Source organism: Fusarium oxysporum, chromosome VIII (genome assembly GCF_013085055.1).
Source record: "Fusarium oxysporum Fo47 chromosome VIII, complete sequence".
Lineage (NCBI taxonomy): Eukaryota > Fungi > Ascomycota > Sordariomycetes > Hypocreales > Nectriaceae > Fusarium > Fusarium oxysporum.
Window position 1 is genome coordinate 2,535,154 of NC_072847.1, and position 24,797 is coordinate 2,559,950.

At 49.7% G+C, this 24,797-nt stretch overlaps 8 protein-coding genes across 8 annotated transcripts; 7 read left to right on the forward strand and 1 right to left on the reverse strand.

Moving 5' to 3' along the window:
• The first annotated feature begins 2,300 nt into the window (after positions 1-2,300).
• On the forward strand, positions 2,301-3,570 carry FOBCDRAFT_49430 (uncharacterized protein). Its single transcript, XM_031188044.3, has 2 exons — positions 2,301-3,276; positions 3,336-3,570. The coding sequence occupies exons 1-2, from the start codon at positions 2,449-2,451 to the stop codon at positions 3,348-3,350; spliced, it is 843 nt and encodes a 280-aa protein (XP_031035309.2). The 5' UTR covers positions 2,301-2,448; the 3' UTR covers positions 3,351-3,570.
• A 691-nt stretch (positions 3,571-4,261) lies between these two features.
• On the forward strand, positions 4,262-7,152 carry FOBCDRAFT_242802 (uncharacterized protein; the record flags this gene model as incomplete). Its single annotated transcript, XM_031188043.3, has 5 exons — positions 4,262-4,284; positions 4,446-4,505; position 4,739; positions 4,976-5,058; positions 5,118-7,152. 5 exons carry the CDS (start codon positions 4,262-4,264, stop codon positions 7,150-7,152), a joined length of 2,202 nt encoding a protein of 733 aa, XP_031035308.3.
• An 865-nt stretch (positions 7,153-8,017) lies between these two features.
• Positions 8,018-9,703, forward strand: FOBCDRAFT_229934 (PIN domain-like protein). Its single transcript, XM_031188042.3, has 3 exons — positions 8,018-8,240; positions 8,292-8,858; positions 8,909-9,703. Exons 1-3 carry the CDS (start codon positions 8,142-8,144, stop codon positions 9,428-9,430), a joined length of 1,188 nt encoding a protein of 395 aa, XP_031035307.1. The 5' UTR covers positions 8,018-8,141; the 3' UTR covers positions 9,431-9,703.
• A 694-nt stretch (positions 9,704-10,397) lies between these two features.
• Positions 10,398-12,494, forward strand: FOBCDRAFT_229937 (acyl-CoA dehydrogenase/oxidase). Its single transcript, XM_031188041.3, has 3 exons — positions 10,398-10,735; positions 10,786-11,084; positions 11,135-12,494. The coding sequence occupies exons 1-3, from the start codon at positions 10,621-10,623 to the stop codon at positions 12,365-12,367; spliced, it is 1,647 nt and encodes a 548-aa protein (XP_031035306.1). The 5' UTR covers positions 10,398-10,620; the 3' UTR covers positions 12,368-12,494.
• Positions 12,495-13,431: 937 nt separating this feature from the next.
• On the forward strand, positions 13,432-15,113 carry FOBCDRAFT_205466 (P-loop containing nucleoside triphosphate hydrolase protein; the record flags this gene model as incomplete). The annotated part of the gene is made up of 3 exons (XM_031188040.2): positions 13,432-13,475; positions 13,527-13,605; positions 13,665-15,113. The coding sequence occupies 3 exons, from the start codon at positions 13,432-13,434 to the stop codon at positions 15,111-15,113; spliced, it is 1,572 nt and encodes a 523-aa protein (XP_031035305.1).
• Positions 15,114-19,024: 3,911 nt separating this feature from the next.
• FOBCDRAFT_49446 (uncharacterized protein) lies at positions 19,025-22,219 on the forward strand. The gene is made up of 2 exons (XM_031188038.3): positions 19,025-21,290; positions 21,339-22,219. Exons 1-2 carry the CDS (start codon positions 19,125-19,127, stop codon positions 22,071-22,073), a joined length of 2,901 nt encoding a protein of 966 aa, XP_031035303.2. The 5' UTR covers positions 19,025-19,124; the 3' UTR covers positions 22,074-22,219.
• Positions 22,220-22,783: 564 nt separating this feature from the next.
• Positions 22,784-23,485, reverse strand: FOBCDRAFT_49448 (cytochrome oxidase c subunit VIb-domain-containing protein). The gene has a single exon (XM_031188037.3). The coding sequence runs from the start codon at positions 23,370-23,372 to the stop codon at positions 22,968-22,970; it is 405 nt and encodes a 134-aa protein (XP_031035302.1). The 5' UTR covers positions 23,373-23,485; the 3' UTR covers positions 22,784-22,967.
• Positions 23,486-23,629: 144 nt separating this feature from the next.
• On the forward strand, positions 23,630-24,756 carry FOBCDRAFT_49449 (integral membrane protein S linking to the trans Golgi network-domain-containing protein). Its single transcript, XM_031188036.3, has 2 exons — positions 23,630-24,168; positions 24,235-24,756. Exons 1-2 carry the CDS (start codon positions 23,918-23,920, stop codon positions 24,596-24,598), a joined length of 615 nt encoding a protein of 204 aa, XP_031035301.2. The 5' UTR covers positions 23,630-23,917; the 3' UTR covers positions 24,599-24,756.
• Positions 24,757-24,797: the final 41 nt, after the last annotated feature.

A 24,797-nucleotide genomic window follows, 5' to 3' on the forward strand; every position in this document is an offset into this window, starting at 1 on the left:
ACGTGGACCTGTACGGTGGTGACCACAGGTAATTAGCTGACGCGCACCTCCTGCCGAGAGTAAATCCACTAAAAGAGCGCACAAATTTTGCACAGACTTTGCACAGAATGTGATTAGACTTGTGAAAGCTTCCAGACCAAGTATGTATACCAAAAGCTAGGTGTCGCCGCGGGGGTGCATTGACGTACAAATGAATGTTTGATACCCCCCACTTGGAGGTGGATTGTTGCCCGCTTCGATCAACTCAATCGCTATAAGCCTGTCTAGCATCGATGAGTAGTATGTATATATCTTGGCAGTAGAATGAACAAGTCCCTCATAATAATGTTCGTAGGCGCAGAGACGGCGTCCTCAACAAACAGTTGGCGCTGCCAATGTTCCTTCAAAAGAAAGTGTGTGAGTAATAACTGCCGTGGTTAAAATGGATAAATTCTTTAACAGTGATGGTGCCTTGAAACCAGGCCAAGCATGGCCAAGATCTGCGGTATAAAGTCCGTTTTGGGCAGATGGAGGGTGAGATACGTACGCGACTATGCTGTTCCTGAATATCATCCACAAACTGGTCATGAACCATTTGTGAGTAAGGTTTGCACCTGTTTGACAGCCGCTTATGCAAATCAAATGGTAAAAAGTCGCGGGTATCGATGCAAGAGCCATCTGTTGTGGTCATTGCTGGAACAATCCAGGATCGAGAGCGATTGGACTCTCATGAATTCGGAGCCGGTATCAAACATTCTTGTGAGAATTATCGTAAAACGCGTGTTCCAATGGCGACAGCACATTCCTTATTTCAGGTGAAGGCATTGGGTGAGGTGGCTTGCTTGCAGGCGGGTTCAGCGGCCGTAGCGGTCGCAGCGTCGCTGGCGGTCCCCTGGTAGATGGAACCCGTGCAAGGTCGCAGGGGCGTGTGAGTGTTCAGGGGGTCGGCTTTGATGAAATCCAGGAGAAGGTTGGAAGGAGTGGTGGGGTTTGAGACAAACGAGTACCGGCTGGACCGTCGTACGCGTGTGTAATGCAATACGGCATCAAAGAAGTCAAAGACTTTTCTTCCTCTTGAAGGGACCGAGCTTCAAAAGTCGCTCATGTTCATGGTCGAGTCACGATGGAGCCACTTCTTGAAACCTTTGTCCCTCTAAACCCTTCATATTGAGAGCTTTAGTCTGATGCTTTCACATCAAGTCGCAAGATAACAATGATTACCTTATCTTATCTTTACTGCAGTTTTGTCTGGATTTGTACATCTTCTGTCGGGCTGGGAAGATGAGGAAAGATGTTTCCGTGATGGTGTGCTTTCGTGTTTGTGTCGTGCAACTCGAAAGGAAGGCGCTGCTCCGTATATGCAAGCCAAATGCGGTTAGTGCGCGCCAAATTATGCACTATGTTATTCGTGATTTGCGCAACTGGCCGAGAATGCACAAAACGGGCAAATCCCCTACCGTTAGTTGTTGTACTAACGACCGTGTCCAATGAGAATAATTGAGCACTAACTTGACAGAGAGTTCAGGTGTGCATCACTTGCGGGTCTTCGCGGACGTTAGCGGTTAATAGTGAGTTTGATGGTCGAAATTTGAGCTTATGCTATGCATGTTTTGTGCAAAAGGAGAAACGAGACCTTCTTGGCTTATCCACCAGCGACAAGAGAGATGATGCCAAAATGGTGGCCAAATCCCTGCTAAATCCCTGACAAAGACTCCACTACATGGCAGGTGCCCCTGCACCCCCTGGTCCTTTGTCTCGCCATCTCGTGCAGTTACTGGCTGGTGCCGTTCAGGCCCTGGCCTTGCTTGGCTTTTGGCTCTGGATCTCCCCTTCGCTGAGCGTCTGGTCCCTTTTCTTTTCCCGTGCCTTCTGACTCGCTTCGCTTCGCTACCTTTCCTCTCCTGCTCATCTCACTCCCATCTCGTCTTTCAACAAAACAAGCCACTACCTCCGGCCGCTCGCTCGTTCCAGTCCCTCTTTCATCTCCCCCCACACTTTCAAAGCGTTTGTTCTTCTCTCATCTGTGAAGCGTTTATCGTGGTCATCACCATCACGACCAGCGTCTCCTTTTCATCGTCGAGTCTTTTTTCCTTTACTCGCGGCCACCCAATCTTGATCTTCCTTTGTTCGACCGCCTCACATCAGTTCTTCCACGGCCACGTACGCGATTGATACCCAGGACTCCCTTCATCACCGTCAACTCTTCACAAATCGACGGCACTGCTGGACCAAGCCATCCACCCTCAGTGGCCTTGGTTCACTTTAAACAAAGGGTACATCGTGTTGCCGCCTCTGCCCACGACGACAAGGACGACTCGATTCGATCTATTGCTTGAGGGAGTGACCATACGATCTGACTCAACTCGACTCCAGTTGATCTGATTCGAGGTTTGCATCGACGATCAGCATATCATATTCATATTCTCTTTCTACACTTTCGCTCAAAATTCCGATACACAAACGATCATCATGAAAACCTCAACACTCATGACAATGGTCCTTGCGGCTGCCACTAACTTAATGGTCCATGCCGCAACAGTGAGCAACGATCCTGTCGTGGAACCTGTCCTCAACCAGATGACCTCTCAAGGCTGCTGGAAGTCGAATGGCAACTTGACAGTTGGATACGAAGGAGTGAAGACAACAAGTGGTTGGTGCTGGGATATTTGCAAGAAGAAGAGCTCCAAGGTTTTCAGTGTCCAAGGATCCAAGTGCTATTGTGGCGACGTTTATCCCAAGGAGGGTGATCAAGTTGACGACGACAAATGCAACTGGCCATGCCCTGGCTACGGCAAAGCAGCTTGTGGTGCTCTGAAGAATTACTGGTCAGTCTACAACTCAGGCGAAGACCTTGCGCCCGACAATTATGTGCCAGAAGAAACGACGACAAGTGCTGCCCCTTCTTCCACCAAGGCTGCGGAGACTACTGCCGCAGAGGAGTCTTCTCCTGCAACAGGAACTCAGGACGCCGCTACTACTTCAGAAGCCGCTTCAGATGATAAGAAGGATGGCCCCAACGTGGCCGCTATTGCCGCGGGCGTGGTTGTCGGCGTGGTTGTTATTGCTGCTATCGGAGGTGGTGCTATTTTCTTCGTTCGTCGCCGACGCAATGCTGAGATAGAAGAGGAGCACCGTCGGAACGCGGCTGTAAATGCTTTCATCAACGGCTCCAAGCCCCCCGGCAGCAGCGGTAGCATCTCTATGACTGATTCGCGCCTTGACCCAGTCATGGCTCACCGACGACTCAGTGACGGCAGCATCGCCGATAACCAAGATTACTCTCGAAGAATTCTACGGGTAAGTTGACGGGACGAAAATTGCCGTAAAACGTCTGTTTACTAATAATACATGTTTAGGTCACCAACGCATGAACGAGTGTCCGGTCTGGGATCTTCAAAGCCAATTACTTCTCAATCATTATTTCACAATCGGCATTTACGGCGTTTTCGGGATGATAGCTCATGTGTATTTGCCAATCGATCACTCCCGACGATCTGGCGGCGTTTGACTCTTTTCTGGGCGTAGGACTAGACATTTCTTCTACTATTTGCGTCCGCGGAATTACGACTGGATTTGATCAATCACGCTCCACGGCACACCGGCTTCACCTGCGCCATCCACTCATTACCTCCTTTTTCACAACTAAGCCTTGAACGAAACGACTGGAGAAGATGGGAATAATGCCGCAAGTGCCCTTTTTAGATGCCATCTTTCCCTGGATCCGTTTCACTATGGATGTCGTCTTCGTGTAAGGGTATTTCCAAGCGGCGATCATACCCGCGTGTAATCGGCACGTCTGTTTTCTTTTCTTATGACTGGGAGTCCTGTGTCTCCTGTGTACAAATTCTCCCTCTATTTGTTGAGTAGGGCAGGGTTAAATCTAAAAATAAGGGGGCGAGGAGTCCTCTTGGGATATTGGTCAGGGTGCGATGGAGCGACTTGTCACATAGATACAATGGGACGCGGGAGATATGCCAACCTCGTGGAGGAGATATCACGATTGGGGGGTTGGCAGGTAGTGCGGGATATCCTATCGTCGCTTTATTTACTTTTTCACTTGACCGTTATCTTTTCCCTATCATTGACCGATGATCGTGGTGGTCATGGTGTTGCCTGTATGTAGGGTTGTGCATAGTCATCTACCACCACTTAGGACTTGAGATGCTGGTTCATTGACTGAGTCTTTCACTTGATATCACTGCTGAGGCAAGATGCTGTTTTAGGTTTATCTATATACCCTGGGCAAGCTCTTTGGCATCGTGTGTCTGTGATTTGTGTGATAATGGTGAATGTCATTTTGTATTGGTACTAGCTCTCAGGTTCGGTACGTAACCGAAAAGATGATTTTTGCCTAGCCATCTCACTTGTCGATTCGTCTTGACGATACATACACTCACAGCGACGCCCCTTTGAATAGACACGGTTCTGGCGCCCGATCTAAACCCTTACAGATAAATACAGACGAGGTTTTACGAATTCCTGGAACCTCGTAGAACTTTTGAATTGTGTTACGACGGCATTGCTTGGTAATGTTGAGGGTCTTTTCACGTTAGTTTTGATAGTCAATACCTCTTCGTTGAAAATGATCAAAGCCAAGTGGATCATAGGTGTGAGACCACGGCACAACCACAAAGAAGATACCACCAGAAAATATTTCATATCAAACCAGATACTCACGCCACATTGAAAACAAAATTGATAGAACTGCCCTCAAGGTGACAATATGAGTCGTAACTTGAAGGCTACCAACCTTGTGCAGGGTAGGTAATCCAGTAGCAAATACCTGCATGTTCAGTGACGCTACCACGTGACTATCGAAGCTCTAGCTTGGCGCGATGCTTGTCGCGTTGGAAAAGTTCCCAGCCTGCAAGCATCAACCAACAGCAAACACAAACAAAACATTTTCACACATATCGCATACACAACGAACACCAATACAGATTCCCAAATATTGAGCCATAAATCCACACAAAAGAACACATATAGGTTCTTATAGGGCTTGCTGCCCGAACTCAAACTCAGCATGAGCTCTATCCCAGCTCCTCGAATCCGCCGCACGGCGCAAAACACACAATTCACGTAGGTGAACCTCTTTTTCGACTGATATTCGGCCCAAAGAACGCTTTCTCATTTTCTAGATATAACCTTTCGCGACGGGTAAACGATGTTCAAACCTATCCCGTTTACTCTCCACAAGGAGCGACCATCCTCGTATACGGTCACGAAAACGGTGTGACGATCGCATGGCGAGGAGGCAAGCGATTCAAGGCTGCGAAGAAGGCGCCGCCTCAGCCTGAAAAGCAGAATGGAACTACAGACGACTCGATTATGATCATCGACTCGGACGACGACGAACCACCAGCCAAGTCCAAGACAGCATCTCACTATGAGGACAAACCGCAGTTTGAAGATGAGATTCAGGATACTCCCTTTCCGGAGATCGTCCAGACCCTGGACCTGGCGCTTGGAACAGCGGTCCTGAAAGTTGCGGTCATGCCTATGACCCCGACACTGGCAGATGATGCTGCATGGGGAGGTGCTAAAGTCCTGACGGAAAAGATGGTATTTGCTGTGTCTTGCGTGACCAACGACATCTACGTCATTACACTTCCTCTTACTCCTCCGTCACCAGAGAGCAAGGCAAGATCAGAGCTCAGGAGCGATCTGCTGGCAGGCAAGGCTGGATCCGGAGCTTGGGGAGAGTCGCTCATCCTGCTTGGTGGCCAGAACAGACACAGTGAGGGGATTGCCATCAACCTCATCATGCCCACTGACACGGAGCGACCTGGTACAAAATCCAGAGCCGTTGTTGCCTCGCACTGCAGGGAGGCTTCTGGCGTGCTCCGGTTATGGGATGTGCCACTAGATGCCAGTGACAAGCCCGCCAAAGCTGTCGAGTCTTTCCAGACCGAGTATTTGCCAAACCCTCTGACAAGCATATCCTTCAACTCTACACATACAACACAACTGCTTGCTGTCTCAGCGCTGCAGGGTGTCCGGATCTATGACTTTGCGCGACCCTCTTTCACCGCCACAGATGCCACAGGGCCTTTCCCTATTCAAGGCTCATGGCTTCTCTCTATGTATCAGCCCTTTTCTCGCCCTTCGTCGACAAGGAAACCAATAATCGACGCTGCTTGGATAGCACACGGCCGCGCCATATTAGTCCTCCTTGCCGATGGCATGTGGGGTATCTGGGACGTTGATGGCGCCAGTCCTACTGCACCAGGCGCTGTTCTCTCAAATAAACTCCAACCTGGAGTAAAGGGAGCCGCCTTGACGACCTTCAGCGTTTCTGGCTACGTAGAGGGGACAAGCTCACTTCGGAGTGTGACGACCCAGAACAAGGAGCACAGCACTGGAGACTTCGCCCCTATGACCCCTCACACTCGACGACAGGCTACTGCATCCCTGAGCTCTGCTATCACACTTGACCGCCTGGCTACTATCCGAGGTGGCATCAAAGTGTTGTCTCTGCCATCGAGTGGTAGCGCCATTCAAGACGAGACAGTGGTTCTGTGGGTCGGTGGCCTCGAACATGTATGCGTCATCCCTGGAGTCACGCGCTTCTGGGATTCTCAACTTCGAAGGGCTGCCGGAACAGGTGGAGACATTTTCAACGGAGCGCAACCGGTAAAGATGATCAAGCTCCTGGATTTGGCAACTGGTCTGCTGGGCGAGAGATGTTGCGGAGTTGGTCTGTTGATAGAGCCTGATCACAGTATTGTCGCCCAAGATGGTGGTCTTCCTGCCGATGTTATTGTTCTCGGCGAGTCCAGGATTGTTGTTGTTCGAGAAGGAGAGGACGGACCCGGCAAGATTGTGGGTGCCGCGGCAAACTCACGAAGACGACGTCTGTTTTCAAAGGGAGATAAGTCAGACGCTATCATCGTGCACGGCAGGGAAACCCGACCAGCCAAGTCCTTATTCAACCTGAGCACTGTCAAGCCGGGTACTTTACGGCTTCGATCTGCCTCTGGAAATTACGATGCAGACGCAGACACCACTCTGCAGCCACCGCGCCGAACGGTCGGCTTTGACTTTATGGACACGCTTGAAGCAGCAGCAGACGATACGCAAGACTTTACGAGACGGAATGTGGAGTTTGAGATGTTGGATATCATGGAGATCGACAAGACGCTTGACAGCATGGATGGCCAAAGAAGGACATGAGGCTGTCTCATGGATGTAAAATTGAGATTGCGAAACTGACCTTTGCGAGTAGATGTCGAGAACGATATAATGAAGATGCCGGGGACGATTTGTACGATACCCCCACGACATACGAAGTGCCCCTTTGCTCATTTCTCATGACACAAGCTTGACATGTTGTGAACTTGTGAAGTCAGACCCTTTTCTTCGTGACATGTTCCGCACGGCCAGGTGGAGCGCAAGGAGAGACCCATCCTTGACTGCTCTGTATTCCGAGCGGTATATCAAGATAAAGTACTTATGTGCTTGGTCGACGCTTCAGAGGAGGGTTGGAAGAGGCTCAGTGCCTTGAGCACTATTCTAGCTTGCAGGACGCATCCTGTTATCTGCTGACTGATGGGTTCTTCGGAGTACTTGAGGCTTGCCTTGAGGACAGTGTAGAACTTTTGAGGTCAGTGGGGGGTGCAGCAATCTAAGTTGGAGATTTGAAGTCGATACATTTACCTGTGGCCCCAAAATATTATCTATTGTGACAGGGGTAGCCTCAAGCAGTATGAGGTTATGTAAGATAGAGAGTGAGTTTACTATATAGGGCTGTAGTTGTGGCACCTAGAGAGTATGTTGAATTGATTAGGAACATTGGACGAATAAAATACCAACAGCATCTGAAACAATGACCTTTTCCTCATCCAACATGATATTCACATTACAGAGTCTCTCTTTGTTCCTCCATTACATAATGCTACAGTAGAGATCCAGGCAGCTCTGAAGCTTTAGTCCAATCGCGTTGTGGGGTCAATTAAGATCCCTGTAGTTTCCGTCGCGACAGGCGCGTCATGACGTCCCACACGCGTAAAGTCCCTTCTTCTTTCACGTTTCGTTTGCGCCTCCATCTCTTTTTTTCTCATTGATCAAGTCTCCTCTCTTTTCTTCTTGTTACTTGGATCTCGACTTCATTCCGAGTCTTATTTCTACAACTTGCCCCGGAATACCAGAGAAAAACTGCAAAGATGGGTATTAAGCAACTCTTTTCGATCATCAAGGAGGAAGCTCCAGATTCGATCAAGGAGGGTGAGATCAAGAACCAGTTCGGCCGCAAGGTCGCCATTGTAAGCTCAGTACGAAATTTCAATACGAAGGATAGTTGCTTATGATATTAGGATGCTTCAATGAGTATCTACAGTTTCCTTATCGCCGTACGATCCGAAGGCCAACAGCTCATGAACGAGAGCGGCGAGACAACATCGCATCTCATGGGCATGTTCTACCGTACTCTGCGCATGGTTGACAACGGAATCAAGCCCCTCTACGTTTTCGATGGTGCACCACCTAAACTCAAGTCTGGCGAGTTGGCCAAGCGTTTCCAGCGCAAGCAGGAAGCTACCGAAGGCCTCGAGGAGGCTAAGGAGACTGGTACAGCAGAAGATATCGAGAAGTTCTCACGACGAACTGTTCGTGTCACTCGAGAGCACAATGCCGAATGCCAGCGTCTACTCAAGCTCATGGGCATTCCTTACATCATTGCACCTACTGAGGCTGAGGCCCAGTGTGCTGTCTTGGCCCAGGCTGGCAAGGTGTATGCGGCCGCCAGTGAAGATATGGACACTCTTTGCTTCAACGCACCCATTTTACTGCGCCATCTTACTTTCAGCGAACAACGCAAAGAGCCCATCCAGGAGATTCACCTAGAGAAGGTCCTCGAGGGCCTTAACATGGAGAGGAAGCAGGTATGTTGCGACGTCCAGACTGGTTGATACATTGGCCTAACCTTGCATAGTTTGTGGATCTTTGTATCCTGCTCGGCTGCGATTACCTTGACCCAATTCCCAAGGTCGGCCCCAGCACTGCCCTGAAGCTGATCCGTGAGCATGGTTCATTGGAGAAGGTTGTCGAGGCGATTGAGAAAGATCCCAAGAAGAAGTATACTATTCCTGAGGACTGGCCCTATAAGGATGCTCGGGATCTATTTTTCGAGCCCGATGTGCGACAAGCCGACCACCCTGACTGCGATTTCAAGTGGGAGAAGCCTGACATGGAAGGCCTTGTTCAGTTCCTCGTCACAGAGAAGGGGTTCTCGGAGGATCGTGTTCGCAGTGGAGGTGCCCGGCTGGAGAAGAATCTCAAGAGCTCTCAACAAGCTCGACTAGAGGGTTTCTTCAAGCCTGTTCCCAAGACAGATGCTGAGAAGGCAGCACACAAGCGAAAGCTGGATGAGAAGAATGAAGAGAAGCGAAAGAAGGCTAAGCAGGAGAAGAAGGACAAGGCTGCTTCTAAAGCCAAGCCTCGAGGTACCAAGTGAAAGGATACATGGCATTGCAGTGAGACAAGAATCTGATGTCTTGGGGGGTATGGAAAAGGGTTAGCTACGTGCTGGGATCGGGAACGGAGTTTTTGGCGTTGTGGAGTGGTATATACCACCTGGAGGCTTTATCCGGTGGCATTAACAGCACTACGATGGATTTCTATAGAGATAATCTGTCCGCGTAATGAACGGCCTCAAGGGGAACGTCCTGAAGCAGGGGAGTTAAAGGACTCCTTAGTTTACGCTAAATCAACTTAAACATTTTTGTTACTCAAGATTGACATCTTCTCTCACCTCTCCTACAAAGGGTTTACGAAGAACTTGTAGGACAGTAAGCTTCAAACAGTTTGGACAGGTTTTGTTGTATATCATTGTGCATATTCAGTGGCTCACATAAATATGAATACAAATTCTGAAAATCCCCAGTAAACAAGTTCAGTTGTTCGGATGGTTTGTCAAGTTCGGAGACTCGCTGCATTCTCAGGCGGCAGATGGTGATCTGATGTAGATATATCACCGAACCAAGATGCTACTGGGGTCATATTCGGACTTTGGGCCCAACCAGCCAAACAAGACGAATTTCCAACACATGCAAGTGAAATGCAACAAAGGGTCTTCTCCGCATGCTCTTTTCAGATGGGTTGTCCGTTCCCCGTGGGGGTTTGTCCCCTTGTAAAGTTGGCGAGTCGTGAGCATTTACCTCGGACGCCATATTTGGCAATGCTGGACCTCCGATTGGACAGCGCATAGAAGCCTCGGCATCCTCCATCATGACATCAACGCATGCGCTAGAGTTTAGCAGTAGAGCAATTGTCGTTTACTGCAGCTCTTTCACATGCAAAATGAACATAGCGAGGCGTAGGCACATGACCTTTGTCTCTCTACCATGACCGCATCGAGTAATGCCGTGAATGAGACGACTCATGACCTGAAGCGACAAGTTTTCCCCAGAAAAAAAGATGATAGAATATGGGGGTGGAGCTGAAGCACCAACATGTGATTGTAATGCTACCTATGCTTTTGCCGAAGCATGTTTTAAAAAAGGTTCGTGAAAGGCTTATGATCCCTTCCTCCTCCTTCTTTTTCTCCCATATTGTCGTGTTGGCCTTTTCTTTTGATTCTGTGATATATACCCTTTGACAGTTTTGATTATCCTTTTCCCATCACATCAGCAACACAAAGTCAACATGTCTAAAGTCTTTACCACAAGCGACGTTGCGTCGCATAACAAGCCCGGCGACTTGTACATCATTGTCGATGGCGATGTTTACGATTTGACAAAATTTCAAGACGACCACCCAGGTAGGTCAATCACGATACACTCCTCGAAACTCAGATCTAACGCGCAATAGGTGGTAAGAAGATTCTCCAGCGCGTCGGCGGCAAGGACGCTTCCAAACAATTCTGGAAGTACCACAACGAGGGTATCCTCAAGAAGTACAAGAAGCAGCTTCAGGTCGGATCTCTTGACTCCAAGCCCGCGGCCCCCGAGCCTAAGCCTGAGGCCAATGCTGCTCCGGTGCCCGCGGCCCCTACACCCAAGGCCGTGAAGACTACACAGAAGGAGGTTGCTGCCAAGGAGGAAGACGCCGAGGCTCTTGAGCCTTTCGGTGACCAGATTCCCTTTGCTGACCCTGCCTGGTACCAAAGCGTGGGTTTACCCCTGTTACCTTCTGTCAACTCCTTGCTTACACGTGTTAGTACCACTCACCATACTTCAACGAATCTCATGCTGCTCTCCGCGCCGAGATCCGCGAATGGGTTGAGAAAGATATCGAGCCTTATGTCACCGACTGGGACGAGGCCAAGGAGGTCCCTGAGGAGATCTATAAGGAGATGGGTCGTCGCGGTTACCTCGCTGGTCTTCTCGGTGTCAAGTACCCAACCCAATATGTTCCTCAAGGTATCAAGTCTGTCGCTCCTGAGCAGTGGGATCTCTTCCACGAGATGATCATCACCGACGAGCTGTCCCGCACTGGCTCTGGTGGTTTCGTCTGGAACATCATCGGTGGCTTCGGTATTGGCTGCCCTCCTCTTATGAAGTTCGGTAAGAAGGAGCTCAAAGACCGTATCATGCCTGGTATCCTTAGTGGTGAGAAGCGCATTTGCTTGGCTATCACTGAGCCTGATGCTGGTAGTGATGTCGCCAACCTGACCTGCGAGGCCAAGCTGAGCGAGGATGGCAAGCACTACATCGTCAACGGTGAGAAGAAGTGGATTACCAACGGTATCTGGGCCGACTACTTCACCGTCGCTGTGCGAACTGGAGAGGCTGGTATGAACGGTGTGTCTCTGCTCCTCATCGAGCGTGGCGAGGGTGTTTCCACCCGACGCATGCCTTGCCAAGGTGTCCTGTCTTCAGGAACAACATACATCACCTTCGAAGATGTGAAGGTTCCCGTTGAGAACTTGCTCGGCAAGCAGAACCAGGGTTTCAAGGTCATCATGACCAACTTCAACCACGAGCGTATGGGTATTATCATCCAGTCCCTCCGATTCTCTCGTGTCTGCTACGAGGAGTCCGTCAAGTACGGTAGCAAGCGACGCACATTCGGCAAGAAGCTCATTGACCACCCTGTTATCCGCATGAAGCTCGCTCACATGGCTCGTCAAATCGAGGCCTCATACAACTGGCTCGAGAACCTCATCTACCAGTGCGAGCGCATGGGCGAGACAGAGGCTATGCTTCGACTCGGCGGTCCTATTGCTGGTCTCAAGGCTCAATCTACCCTCACATTTGAGTTCTGTGCCCGGGAAGCTAGTCAGATCTTCGGTGGTCTGAGTTACTCTCGAGGAGGCCAGGGTGCCAAGGTCGAGCGACTGTACCGTGATGTGCGAGCATATGCCATCCCCGGTGGCAGTGAAGAGATTATGCTTGATCTTAGCATGAGGCAGAGTCTGAGAGTTGCAAAGGCTGTGGGTATGAAGCTGTAAAAGCCGGAGTAAAGATCATTTGTATATATATTGCACCACCTTGGAGTTACTTATTTGGCTATGGCCTTGGTCTAGATGTCAGGCCGAGTAGAGCGAAGAATGAATACCAGTTTTTACAAATTCCATGATAAATGATGAACGAATGGCTTGCGTGAATTGGCAATTCCTCCAGCGGTTATTGGTCATGCCATTGTTTTCATGTGATTGAGAGATCGTGATAGGTAGCCTGCCTAGCATCGAGTAACGTGGAGTAACGCTACCTTTCTTGACCTAGAATGTGAATTAATAGATGAACAATGAGAACTTGACCTTCAGAGGTACATATTCTCTCAAAACATACGCAGGGATGGACTGTTCTTTGTCAATCGAAGAACTTAACCCCATACTACAGTGACAAGGTGTACCTCGCTTGTTAAATCGTTAGAGCTGGCCCCTGCTTAGAGCTGGAGGTATCATGCGTCCTCATTGAAACTCTGTTGATTTTCATCTCTCGTGTCATTTTCATCACAACAAAAGCCTCGGAATCTCCCTCCGAGAGTCGCTCAACTCCAAGCAAACACTTGGCAGATTCCCAGAATACAATAGACTAGATCGCTTTAGCAAAAGCTCATTCTCGTCCATCTCAGCAAACGATAAAAACCGGGCTGCCCCGCCTACACGTGACCAAAAACTGCAGGGCCTTCCGCCGCAATGAGGCACACACCATCGTCACCTTCACCTTCAAACTCCAAGACTGAGCCTACTCTACTCTATTTCTTCCCTCCACCAAGAACCGAATCACACCTTTAAACACCCCACGACGACAAGAGACCTCTCCACACGACATAGACCTCGCGCTTTCAACTAACTAAAGCACTTTCATCCCTGAGTCTTCTTTCTCAGGTAGTTCGCGCACCGATTTTCTTCCGACCTCTCTCCACACAAGCCAACAACGCCTTGCAGCTCCTCACCTGCTGCCCCCTCCCGCGCCCCGAACCCACGAGAGGCCGACCTCTGTGCTGTTTTGCATATAATACCTCACCCTTTTACTTTCTTTCGATCCGTAGACGGATCCTATACACGCAATGGCGGATCAGCTAGCAGACAAGCTGAAATCCACCCAACTCAGGTCCGCTGCGCCGCCCTAGCGGCCCTTGTGAGCTTGGACTAACTCGAGCAGTGACGGTGCTCCCGCCGCGAGTGACGAGTGGAAGAAGAACCTGAACCTCCCCGCAAAGGATAACCGACAACAAACAGAGGTACATGCTGCAATCATGATTTCCTTGGCGCACGCCCAGAGGCTGACCTTTGTCCCCAGGATGTTACAAACACAAAGGGCCTCGAGTTCGAGAACTTTGCCCTCAAGCGAGATCTACTTATGGGAATTTTTGAAGCAGGATTTGAGAAACCTTCACCAATTCAAGAGGAAGCTATACCCGTCGCATTAACTGGCCGAGATATTCTTGCACGAGCAAAGAACGGCACTGGCAAGACAGCTGCCTTTGTCATCCCTACCTTGGAACGCATCAATCCCAAGGTTTCCAAGATTCAATGTCTTATCCTTGTCCCCACACGTGAGCTTGCCATGCAGACCTCGCAAGTCTGCAAGACCCTCGGCAAGCACCTCGGCATTAATGTTATGGTTACGACTGGTGGTACCGGTCTTCGAGATGACATTATTCGTCTGCAGGATCCCGTCCATATTGTGGTTGGTACCCCAGGCCGAATTCTCGATCTCGCTGGCAAGAATGTTGCCGACCTTAGCGAATGCCCCATGTTCATCATGGATGAAGCCGATAAGCTTCTATCCATCGAGTTTACTCCCGTTATCGAACAGCTTCTGCAATTTCACCCCAAGGACCGACAAGTCATGCTTTTCTCAGCCACATTCCCTCTGTCCGTCAAGGACTTTTCCGATAAGAACATGGTCAGCCCCTATGAGATCAACCTGATGGACGAGCTCACTCTGAGGGGTATCACTCAATACTACGCCTTTGTTGAAGAGAAGCAAAAGGTCCACTGCTTGAACACCCTCTTCTCCAAGCTCCAAATCAACCAGTCGATTATCTTCTGTAATTCCACCAACCGAGTCGAACTTCTCGCTAAGAAAATTACCGAACTTGGATACTCCTGCTTCTACAGTCATGCTAAGATGCAGCAACATGCACGAAACCGTGTTTTCCACGACTTCCGCAACGGTGTGTGCCGAAACTTGGTCTGTTCCGATCTCCTCACCCGTGGTATCGACATCCAGGCTGTCAACGTTGTCATCAACTTTGATTTCCCCAAGAATGCCGAGACCTACCTTCATCGCATTGGTCGATCTGGTCGTTATGGCCACCTTGGTCTGGCTATCAACCTGATCAACTGGGACGATCGCTTCAACCTCTACAACATTGAGCGGGATCTTGGCACTGAGATCCAGCCTATCCCCGCCAGCATCGACAAGAGTCTCTATGTCTACGAGAACCCTGAGTCGATCCCCCGACCCATCTCCAACATGCAAAGGGGACAGCTACCTGCGGCCCAGGGTCAGCAGCAGCCCCAAACTCAACAACCTCAGCAATACCAACAGCCTCAGCAGATGCAGCAGGCTGGTCTGCCTCAACAAGGCCAGGGTAATTGGCAGAGCCAAAACCCTCAGCACGGCAACCCGCACTATAACAACGGCGGGCGAGGTCGTGGACGAGGCCGTGGGTATCGTGGCCGCGGTGGCCAAGGCGCAGGCGGTCGAGGTCGCGGCCCGCCCCGCGATGCCCAATCCTAATATTATATATACTCATGCATGGCGTTAGGTAGGCGAGACAGGGGTTTAAGGATGACTTTAAGATGATTTTTTTTGTACTGGGTTGTGATTTCAATGTTGGATTGTACATTATTCGCATATTTTTCCGCGAATGGATGGGACGGCGAACGGCCTGCACTGCCGATGGATTACGACTCCTTCGACACTTTCACAAAGGGTTTCTATGCAAAAACCCAACACATTAGCGAGCCCCGACTCATATGGCTCACGCATTCTTGGCATGGAGGCCTTGTCGGCTTCCTTTTTGCACTGATCTGTCAGTCGTATCATCACCATCGGCTTTGGCATTCTGTTTGATTTGGTTCATGATATCTACGGATGATGAAAAAGAGCGAGAAATGGAACTTCCAGGGAAAAGGTGTTCTTTAGGCATCGACCACGGTAGACACACCCGCTTTGGGGCTGGGCACAGCCAAATGGTGCGGGGAGAAGGGAAAGGAAGGGGGTGTTTCTGAGGTTCGAGGCGTTCGAGGCTTTTCACGCGGATGGCGTTGCCCTCGGTTTGTATTTGAGGGCTGCAATTTCTGTAGCTGACTTGCGATTTGAACGGCACCTCGGCGGAGCGAGCGCACGGGGGATATGATACCCTTACGACAAATCTACGTTGGATGAGCGGATCTCATGAGTTGAGGCAGACTCTGCTAGACGTATTGGTGGGTTCGAAAGGGCTTTATGAGGCCCACGGGTAACATCACTACATTGATCTTGCTCTCTCTCCCCTATCATGGACAAGATGCAGTCTTTGCTCGAACATGGCTTCTCGCGACAAGACTGAGGGTTGAGACAGTGAGATGACTGCTATTGAGCAGCACCAATGAAAACCATGAAAGTAGAAAAACAAGAAAAAATAACTTTTGGGAGAGAAACTGAATGGACTGGATGGCTTTCGTACCGGCTCGGCACGTGCCGTTGTATGGACGGATTTTGCGTTCTGCAACGACGTGGCTGGAGCTGGTGAGGCAGATAGTTTATTTGAGCAAAACTGTGGGATTTCCCACTTTCCTCTCATACAGATGACTCTTGACTCTTGTGATAACTTGTGATAGTGAACTTATTGAGAGGAATAGCGTGGTCGATCACAGGGAGTAGAAATGATTCAGATGTAGTTCGATTTTGACAGATCAGAAACCACCTTGTACGGCAAGCCCCTGTTTAAGATTCAAGTTTAAGTTTGAGAGAACACTGTATGTAGTAATTGGGGTGTGTTAAGAGAGTCAAGTTAGGAAGTTGTCGTGAAACGTCTGAAAGAGGCTCGTGAAGTAAAAAAGAATGAGTCAGCGCTGGAATGCGACCTGACAAAAACCAGGGGCAGGGTCCATAGGGCTTTCACGTATCTGATCAACAAAGGCGCGTTAGTTAGCACTAGACTACACATGTTCCTGGAAATCACAGCCCTCCTTTTTATTTCCAGAGAGAGGGCCAAGAAAGTTGAGTTAGCTGTTCTTGAAAGGATTCATGGAGGATTGCGTAGACAGTGGATCATTTACATCTGTCACGGTTGCTCGCATTCTTCGCCAACCCCGAGAAGGGCCGTGCTCTGTGGGTGGCTTGGCAGGGGGGTTTAGGAAGGTATCTGTTATTGAAGAGGAAGAGGCAGCCAAGAGTATAAGAGATGTTGTGGAGAATGAAGAGCTTGTTTAGATATTGGGGTTGATATGTTGTAGGATGATGAGCCTGGCTTTGTCGTAAGGAGGTTGATACTAAAGATGAGAATCATTTGTGAGAGCAGCATGATAAGTCATGTATGATGTATAACGATGCTCCATATGTTACAGGAAACGCACATGCCCGTGATACGAACTTTGAGTGACAGCATAGGGTGGGTATTCGCCCGTTCTTCAGAGTGAGACTTCACCACAAGTGCCATGATCCCAATAAACATCTACAAGACCCAAGACTATGGTGCACTTCTCTTCATACTGAATATAGAGTAACATATTGAATGCTAAAGCCGCGGGATTATCACAGTATGGGCGGATGTTGGACGCTGCATGTTGGATGATAGATCAGCCGCATAAAAACTGGTGTCATAAGGGTCACAGCCATGACGGAATGTGCTAGCTAGCGGTGAAGACAAAAAACAAGGGACAGGAACAAATGTCTTGGGACCAAAAAAAGACTTGGAACAAGAGAGAATGGCGCCGATCTTGCAAATCGACATATCAGCCAAAACGACGATCAGTTGCCATTAGTTGAATGGTGTGTTTAGTCTGAAGAAACACTACCAAGATATGTTGCCACTTACAAATCATTCTCACGATTTCATATTCAAAGTTGAGCTGAAGAGTAAATATGTTAGTACCAAGTCTTGAGATTTGGCTTAGTCTTCATATCCACGACAACGAGATTGAAAGAGACGGGGGAAAGTGGATCTTGACCCCCCGTGGCTGTGTTAACGGTGCCTGGGGTGATTGAGTGATTGATGTTGACGGGATCCAATGGCTGCAGATGACTGACAAGGTTCTTTAGTAGCTAGTAACAAGCTCTCGGAGCCTTAAAAGCACCCGAACAATATTGAAATCAGATCAGCTAGCTGAATTAAACATCAAGTTACTGAAGCTGTATTATAAGCAGAGTCAATGCTTCAAGACTGCAAGTTTCATGTTGAAGAGACATGAGTCGAGATATAACGCGCTACCCGCTGTTCGACTTCTGAGGCAAACTTAGAATGAGACGGGCACTGATTGATGCTTCATGACAAGGATGATATTGAATAAGGAGATCGTATTGAATCATGGAGAAGCCTGGGTTAGATCATGCTGTACTGTACTGTAAAGTTGGCTGTTCTCTATGTTACCCCTTGGCGAGATAAGAAGAAGGATGATTATGGCCACAGATCGTCAAATCTGACAACACCACAACCGACCGGCACTTCTAATGGCATATTAAATTGTGTCAATGGCGTGTATCTTTTCTCTAACCCGTACCTGTAAAAATACAAGAGCTAGACGCCAATATTGCAAGCCACCGATAAATAGTAGCAGCGGCATCAGACGGACGGGAGACGGGTTTCCAGGGCCGTCTGCCAAGCCCCAAGCCAAGCCCATCTGTCGTGGGACTTATGCCACGCAAACCCTTCCCTTTCAGTGGTCCACACAGCCCAGTTGCATTGCTTCAGTGGGTGGAGTGCACTGAAAGATAGCCCAGAATACGCTGTGCCCAGTAAAACAGAGCCTGTCAGGCGTCCACCAATCCTCACATCTCATATCAGCCGGGATCCCGGGTGGCCCCCCATCCTTTATCCCATTGGGTACCATCTCCTTCCCCCTTCTTCCTTACAGGACACACAGAGAGACGCCTCATTTCCAGTTTTAGGTACAGGCCAGGCAAGGCAGGAAGGAGCTGCTGCAACTGCTACTGCTGAAAGAAAGAGCCCAGGCCCCGTCACTTTTTCCCGCCCGGATTTCTCCCAGCCTCACCACCACCAACAACACTACACCATCCTCCGTCTCTCTTCTCCGTCTCCGTCGCTCACCTCACCTCATACCCAGAAATCGATCTAATTCGACAGCACATTAATTGGGAATTCGATATACGAAACCTCTTCCCATCGCAATCATCTTCATACAACTCCGTAGCTCATTTAATCTACAGCTTCAACTTCGCCTGGGCTTTCGCTTCCCCCCTCGACTTTTCACCCCCAGCGCGGTGTCCCTGCCCTGCCCATTGGTCGACCCGCCAAGCATCCCCCCGTGCGCCCAGCCAGCAAGGCCCTCGAACCAATTTCCCTCTCTCTCGTCTCTACCGCCCATTGTTCCACCAGCAACGTTAATACTCAACCCAGAGTTAGTGAGAGCGAACCACTGCGACAGGAAGACAAGTGATTGCAGAGCCCGACGGCGTCTCGACGACATTATCACATCCACAAACCCCGATTTAGGCTCGAAATAGCATCACTTCACCCAGTAGCATCTACCGCGTCAGCACTCGCTGGTCTTGGCCTCCAGCGAGTTCTTTACATCCCCGCTCGAAATGCCATCGTTTCTCTCCGATCAGGACAATTCGACAATCTTTAGCAATAACCCCGACATCCTCAACCTTGATCCCACGAACCAGTTCGGTTTCGTCAACAAGGAGAGGGTGAATGGGGGTTCTATCCGCCACACCCGATCCGACACAATCAATGAGAGCTTTGACGAGAGCTCCGTTTCCTCTACACACGCGTCCGACGTCTCCGACTCAACACCGGCGCCTATGAATGGCAACAGTAACAGCACACGGCCTACGAGCATGAGCTCTAATTCTAACGGCATGTCCGCTACGGCTACTCACACCCAACAAGACGATGCAAACGGAGTCGGAAAGTTTGGGCAGCCGCCCATGCCTAATGGCACAGCAAACCTAGTCGACCGTACACGCCAGCACTCATCCGATATCAATGGCATCAATTCCAATACAGCCTCTATCAATAATCATCAACATAACAACATACTATCAAAGCCCTTACCTTCGGAACCCCAAACGACAGAGGGAGCTCCCGAGAAGCCCCCAAGCAGGAGCTTTGATGGAAACCATACACTCTCACTTTCTCCTTTCCCTGTAGAGCCGCGCGGTTCTCAGTCACAAACTGCTCTCTCGGCGAATAATAATACGAACATCGATGCGGCGCAGGCACTGCACCCTCGCACAAATGGCACACATCGGTTGTCATCACCACCAATTTATAACCCGTCAAGTGCAGCAGCCTCATCAACAGGACATTTACAAGCCCCCCCTGGTCTCAAGCAACGACATACCCTCGATGTACCAAAATACGTTCCGGGGCGCGGTTCAAAAGACGGAATGGATACAGCCCAAGCTAGTGGCCGCTTCTCCCCTACTAATGCTGGAAGTTCAAGTGGTCGACGACCCTCGTTGAGTATGGGTAGAAGGCCAACTCGATCAATGCAGTCAGATGGACCACGGGACGAGATTGTACCAGATGAGGATGCTCTTCGCTGGGCAGAGGCATTGCGACAAAAGAGAGCTAGCAAGAGGAGGAGAAAGGAGGAAGAGGATGACGATCGCGTTCTTGTCGGCACCAAGGTCGATGAGAATCACGCCAACTGGGAGACCGCCTACAACATGCTTACAGGTATTCGTGTTTCGGTGTCGAGAACGAATGCCAAGCTCGACCGAGAGTTGACAGATGCCGATTTTGAGACTAAGCAGAAGTCGACGTTTGACATCGCCGGTAATGAGCTGGTGCCGTCTGCCAAGTACGATTTCAAGTTCAAGGACTACGCTCCTTGGGTCTTCCGCCGCCTCCGAGCTCTCTTCCGCCTGGACCCTGCTGATTATCTGATGTCGCTCACGGGCAAGTATATCCTATCTGAGCTGGGATCACCGGGCAAGAGTGGAAGTTTCTTCTACTTCTCCCGGGATTATAAGTATATCATCAAGACCATCCACCATGCTGAACATAAATTTCTCCGCAAGATTCTTAAGGAATATTACCAGCACGTCAAAGACAACCCCAATATGCTTCTTTCGCAGTTTTACGGCCTTCACCGAGTCAAGATGCCATATGGAAAGAAGATTCACTTTGTTGTGATGAACAACCTCTTCCCCCCACACCGGGATATTCATACCACTTTCGATCTGAAGGGCTCTACCATCGGTCGAGACTATAGGGAAGAAGATTTGGAGAAAAACCCAAGGGCGACCCTGAAGGATCTCAACTGGCTGAGGCGACAGCGGAGCCTCGAGTTGGGTATTCAGAAGAAGCGCATGTTTCTTGAGCAACTACAACGGGATGTTGCTCTCCTGAAGAGACTTAAGATCATGGACTACTCACTACTAGTTGGCATACATGATGTCTCTCGAGGGAATGAAGAGAACCTTCGTGACAAGACACTGCAAGTATTCAACCCCGGTGGTGAGAAGTCCCCCGACGACGAGCCCAACTCGGTCCTCCTTCGCACACCATCCAAATTGGAGAACCAACGTAAGGCTAGGGAACTGAGACAGATGATTCGCCAGGAGCGACCAGTACCTATGGGCCAGTCAGCAAACAAGATGCCTGATGAGTTGCAAGAAGGCCAACATCGACCTGGATGGGTCTTTGGTCAGGACGATGGTGGATTCAGGGCAACCCATGAAGATAATACTCCAGGGGATGAGATTTACTATCTCGGAGTCATCGACTGTCTCACTCACGTAAGTATTACATCGAGGTTGGAAACGACGACAACTAACATAATTTAGTATGGAATTATCAAAAAGATTGAGCACTTCTGGAAGGGCTTATCAAGTGACAAGACACAAATTTCAGCACTACCACCTGACCAGTATGGTGACCGGTTCTACCATTTCATCGAGGGTGTCACCATGTCCACCGAAGAGGCTCACAGGGAGGCCGAGAGGAGACACCAGGAAATGATTGAAGCTCAACGTTCAGAAAACAGAGTGTCAAGCTGGAATTCTCGGCGCAGGTCGTCTCAGGCCGTTCCACCGATGCCAACCCATGTACCACCTCCACCACCTGGCCCACGATCTCCGGAAGCTCAGGAAACGCTCGAACGGGCTAATAAGGAGGCCGAGCGCTCTGAGAGGCATGGACATACCGAGAACCAGGTTCCAGACCGAGTCTTGACTACCGGCACTTCTAGGGACAATCGCGACTCTTTGCAGCATGAGCCTATCTTGCCCGTCGTGCAAGAGGCAGGTGAAAATGGCCGTGACGACACCGAGGCCAGGCCTCCGAGATCCTCTAAAGACCTCAACAAGAGCCTCCCTCCGACGAGAGCACCGCCCCCAACTCCTCCCAAGTCAGGATATGCCGGACCCGGAAGCGCAGATAGTGGCTATGCAGGTCTCAGCAATGGCACAGGTCCCGCCAATCAAGGACAGAGAGTGAGCATTGATAGTCTCAATAAAGAGCTGCCGCCATTACCGAGGAAGGATGGGACAGACGACAATGGAGTACGACTGGTAGCTTAGGTTGCGACCAAGGTCAAACCAAGGAATCACTTCCAGGTTTGTCGAGGAGGACAAGAGACGGATTCACGATTAAGAAAGCGAACGACGCAGATACATACACAAGGTTGACGAGCGACGGAACCATCGCCAACCACCAATGATGCATTAGAAAAGCGAGACACCTGGCGACACCCCCTTGTTCATATCCATATCATATTCTTATGCTGGACCATTCCTTGACCAGCCGCGCACTATTTCCTTATTGTTATTCTGTCAATCAACATCATTGGCATACTGGACTCGGCCTCGGCCTATGAAAGCAAGTTTCTATTTCAGACACATTTTCCTTTGTCAGCGACGAAGCAGAGAAGCACTCGGAAAGGTGGTGGGTGAGCCGTATCGCCAGGTTGAAGCGCGGTCGGTGTCTCGGGAGCGAGTGCAGATATGGTTCCTTTTATCAAAAAAGAAGAAGACATGGATGATACCACCACGCTTAGCACGCTACAGTCTGTTTTTTTTTTTTATTCACTTTTCTTCTGGTCGTTAATCAAATCTTTGTTGACTGGCCCCTTTTCACATGATACTTCGTTTTTGTCATATACTTATTGTACTCTCTTGGTTTCTCATCAGCTGGCAGGGCTTGCACAGGCAGCGGCTTAGGTGGTAGGAATAGATAGATTTGGTAGGATAAAGATTTGAGTTAGCTCATTGGGAGGAGTGGGTGCGGCGTGTGATGTGAAGGTGGTACAGTGAGTGCAATTGCAGTTGTGATTGTACCTTTTGGGGTGTGAGTTGGTGATATTGTGGTAGTTTACAATGATATAATACAAATATGTAAAACAAGTAATGGCCTTTTGTGAAGCCTTTTCCGTGTCCGTTGTCTCATTCATCCATCATCTTGTTCCTCCAATCCCGTTACTTCTTCTGGTCCAACATGGCCTGAATATCGCCCACACCCTTGCCCTTCTCCCCAGCACCACCCTCTGGCGCAAAACTCGTCGTAACCGTCATCTCCTGTGCACCCTGTGCCCTCAACTCATCCAGGCGTCGCTTCTTCTGGATATCCGCAACCCTCCACTGCTTGAAGTACTTGACCCAAGCAGCTGCACAGTCCCTCTCAAAATCCGCCGTCTCAACTGGACAAGCCTTCTTTGTCGCTGATGGATCCTTGGTGGCGTCGACGATGTTGTGGGCGTCTAGACAGTTGAAGTAGGCATCGCGGGCGGCCCAGCAGATCTTGCGCTCTTGACGGTTTGGTATCGCGTCGCCGGATCGAATGGCGTCTGCGCGGGATTCGCTTGAGAATGGCCAGAAACCCATTGCGTATTTGTATTTTTGTGGTTTTTATGTGAGAGAGTTAACTGGTGATGGTGATGAGGGCGGGACACACGGGTACAAAATCTCATGAGCCGTGTATCTCTAGTCTACTAACGCTGAGGGTACGTTATGACGAGCAGAACCGGCAGAAAAAGAGGGCGGTGAGATTGAAATGGTTTAGTGGACGGAGCACAAGCCACGTTTCAGGGTAGCTATGTTCTGCTATGTGTGGCTGATGCACTTTAATCTGTCCTTTGATTGTCCTTACTTCCCTTGCTTTAAGCAACTCGACTTATTCCCTGCATTCAGCTTTCATCTCTCCTTTACTTTTTCTTTGTCTACGCTGAATCTCAGCTTCTGCTGAGTCTTACTTTCAGTAATCAAGCTTCAAAAGACGAGAAAAAGCTGGGAATATAAGGCTCATGCGCTAAAGCCGAAAGCTCAAAGAAGACATCACAAGACCTCACGAGACATGCCCCTTCGATGACCGACGACTCCTGCACCCTCTACACTTGGCCTCTTACAACAACTTCACACAAAGACACAAGATGCCACGGCGTCGTAAACCTCCGCGCGCAGGCGCCCTCGCAGAACTTGCGCCCCTAAAAATCGCAGGCCAGATCGCGACGCTACAGGCGATATACTACTTCGCTGCACTGGTTCTGATTGTCTTTACGGCGCTTGTCTCTGGCTCTGGGTTTAGCTGGACGCTTGTATTTGGATGGGAGGGACTGAGAGGAGATACCACGCATGGATGGCTCATGGCATTTGTGTTCTTGTTGGATGGAGGGTTGATCATGTGAGTTCTCCTTCGAAGCGCAGAAGCTCCCTTGTTGTAATATCGTTCTTTGCTAACACTTTATAGTCCTATCGCAATAGTCGCCCTCATCGCTCGCTCCAAACTCGTACCCGATTTCGCATTGACCGTCCACTTTCTCAACCTCGTAATCGCATCCCTTTACAGCGGCCACATCCCCCGCCACGGAGCCTGGTGGTTCACCATGCTTGTCTCATCCGGGCTATGCATCGGTCTCGGAACTTGGGGCTGTCAGTATCGCGAGCTGCAGCCCGTCTTCTTCGGCGGTCGTCCCATTCTCCCAGCTACAGGACCTGAAGGCGCAGCGCCGCAACCTCCTCCTGTTGATGAGGAGATGGGTATTGCTGTGAGAGGAAGGGGGCCGGATGGTGGTGGAGAGTATGAGATGGCGCCTATGCAGCCTGTAAGATGAAAACTGGGGTTGGGGTCCTTGGATATGGTTGAATAGACTTGCATTGCTAGGCGTTTAGGCGCTCTTTACACCGTTTATGTACGTTAATTTTGAAGAGCTTTAATCAGGGGTCCGTTCAGACCGAGTGAGACGGCTCCAAGATAGATCTGTCTGTCAAGAGATCTCATAAAGATTCATAGATGCATATGCCTGGAATCGA

Bases quoted from the DNA above. Each gene is read 5' to 3' on its own strand.
- FOBCDRAFT_49430 (XM_031188044.3), top strand. From the start codon at position 2,449: ATGAAAACCTCAACACTCATGACAATGGTCCTTGCGGCTGCCACTAAC.
- FOBCDRAFT_229934 (XM_031188042.3), top strand. From the start codon at position 8,142: ATGGGTATTAAGCAACTCTTTTCGATCATCAAGGAGGAAGCTCCAGAT. The intron at 8,241-8,291 runs GTAAGCTCAGTA...TTATGATATTAG, and splicing joins TCGGCCGCAAGGTCGCCATT to GATGCTTCAATGAGTATCTA. The intron at 8,859-8,908 runs GTATGTTGCGAC...AACCTTGCATAG, and splicing joins TTAACATGGAGAGGAAGCAG to TTTGTGGATCTTTGTATCCT.
- FOBCDRAFT_229937 (XM_031188041.3), top strand. From the start codon at position 10,621: ATGTCTAAAGTCTTTACCACAAGCGACGTTGCGTCGCATAACAAGCCC. The intron at 10,736-10,785 runs GTAGGTCAATCA...AACGCGCAATAG, and splicing joins ATTTCAAGACGACCACCCAG to GTGGTAAGAAGATTCTCCAG. The intron at 11,085-11,134 runs GTGGGTTTACCC...TACACGTGTTAG, and splicing joins ACCCTGCCTGGTACCAAAGC to TACCACTCACCATACTTCAA.
- FOBCDRAFT_49446 (XM_031188038.3), top strand. From the start codon at position 19,125: ATGCCATCGTTTCTCTCCGATCAGGACAATTCGACAATCTTTAGCAAT. The intron at 21,291-21,338 runs GTAAGTATTACA...AACATAATTTAG, and splicing joins TCATCGACTGTCTCACTCAC to TATGGAATTATCAAAAAGAT.
- FOBCDRAFT_49448 (XM_031188037.3), bottom strand. From the start codon at position 23,372: ATGGGTTTCTGGCCATTCTCAAGCGAATCCCGCGCAGACGCCATTCGA.
- FOBCDRAFT_49449 (XM_031188036.3), top strand. From the start codon at position 23,918: ATGCCACGGCGTCGTAAACCTCCGCGCGCAGGCGCCCTCGCAGAACTT. The intron at 24,169-24,234 runs GTGAGTTCTCCT...AACACTTTATAG, and splicing joins TTGGATGGAGGGTTGATCAT to TCCTATCGCAATAGTCGCCC.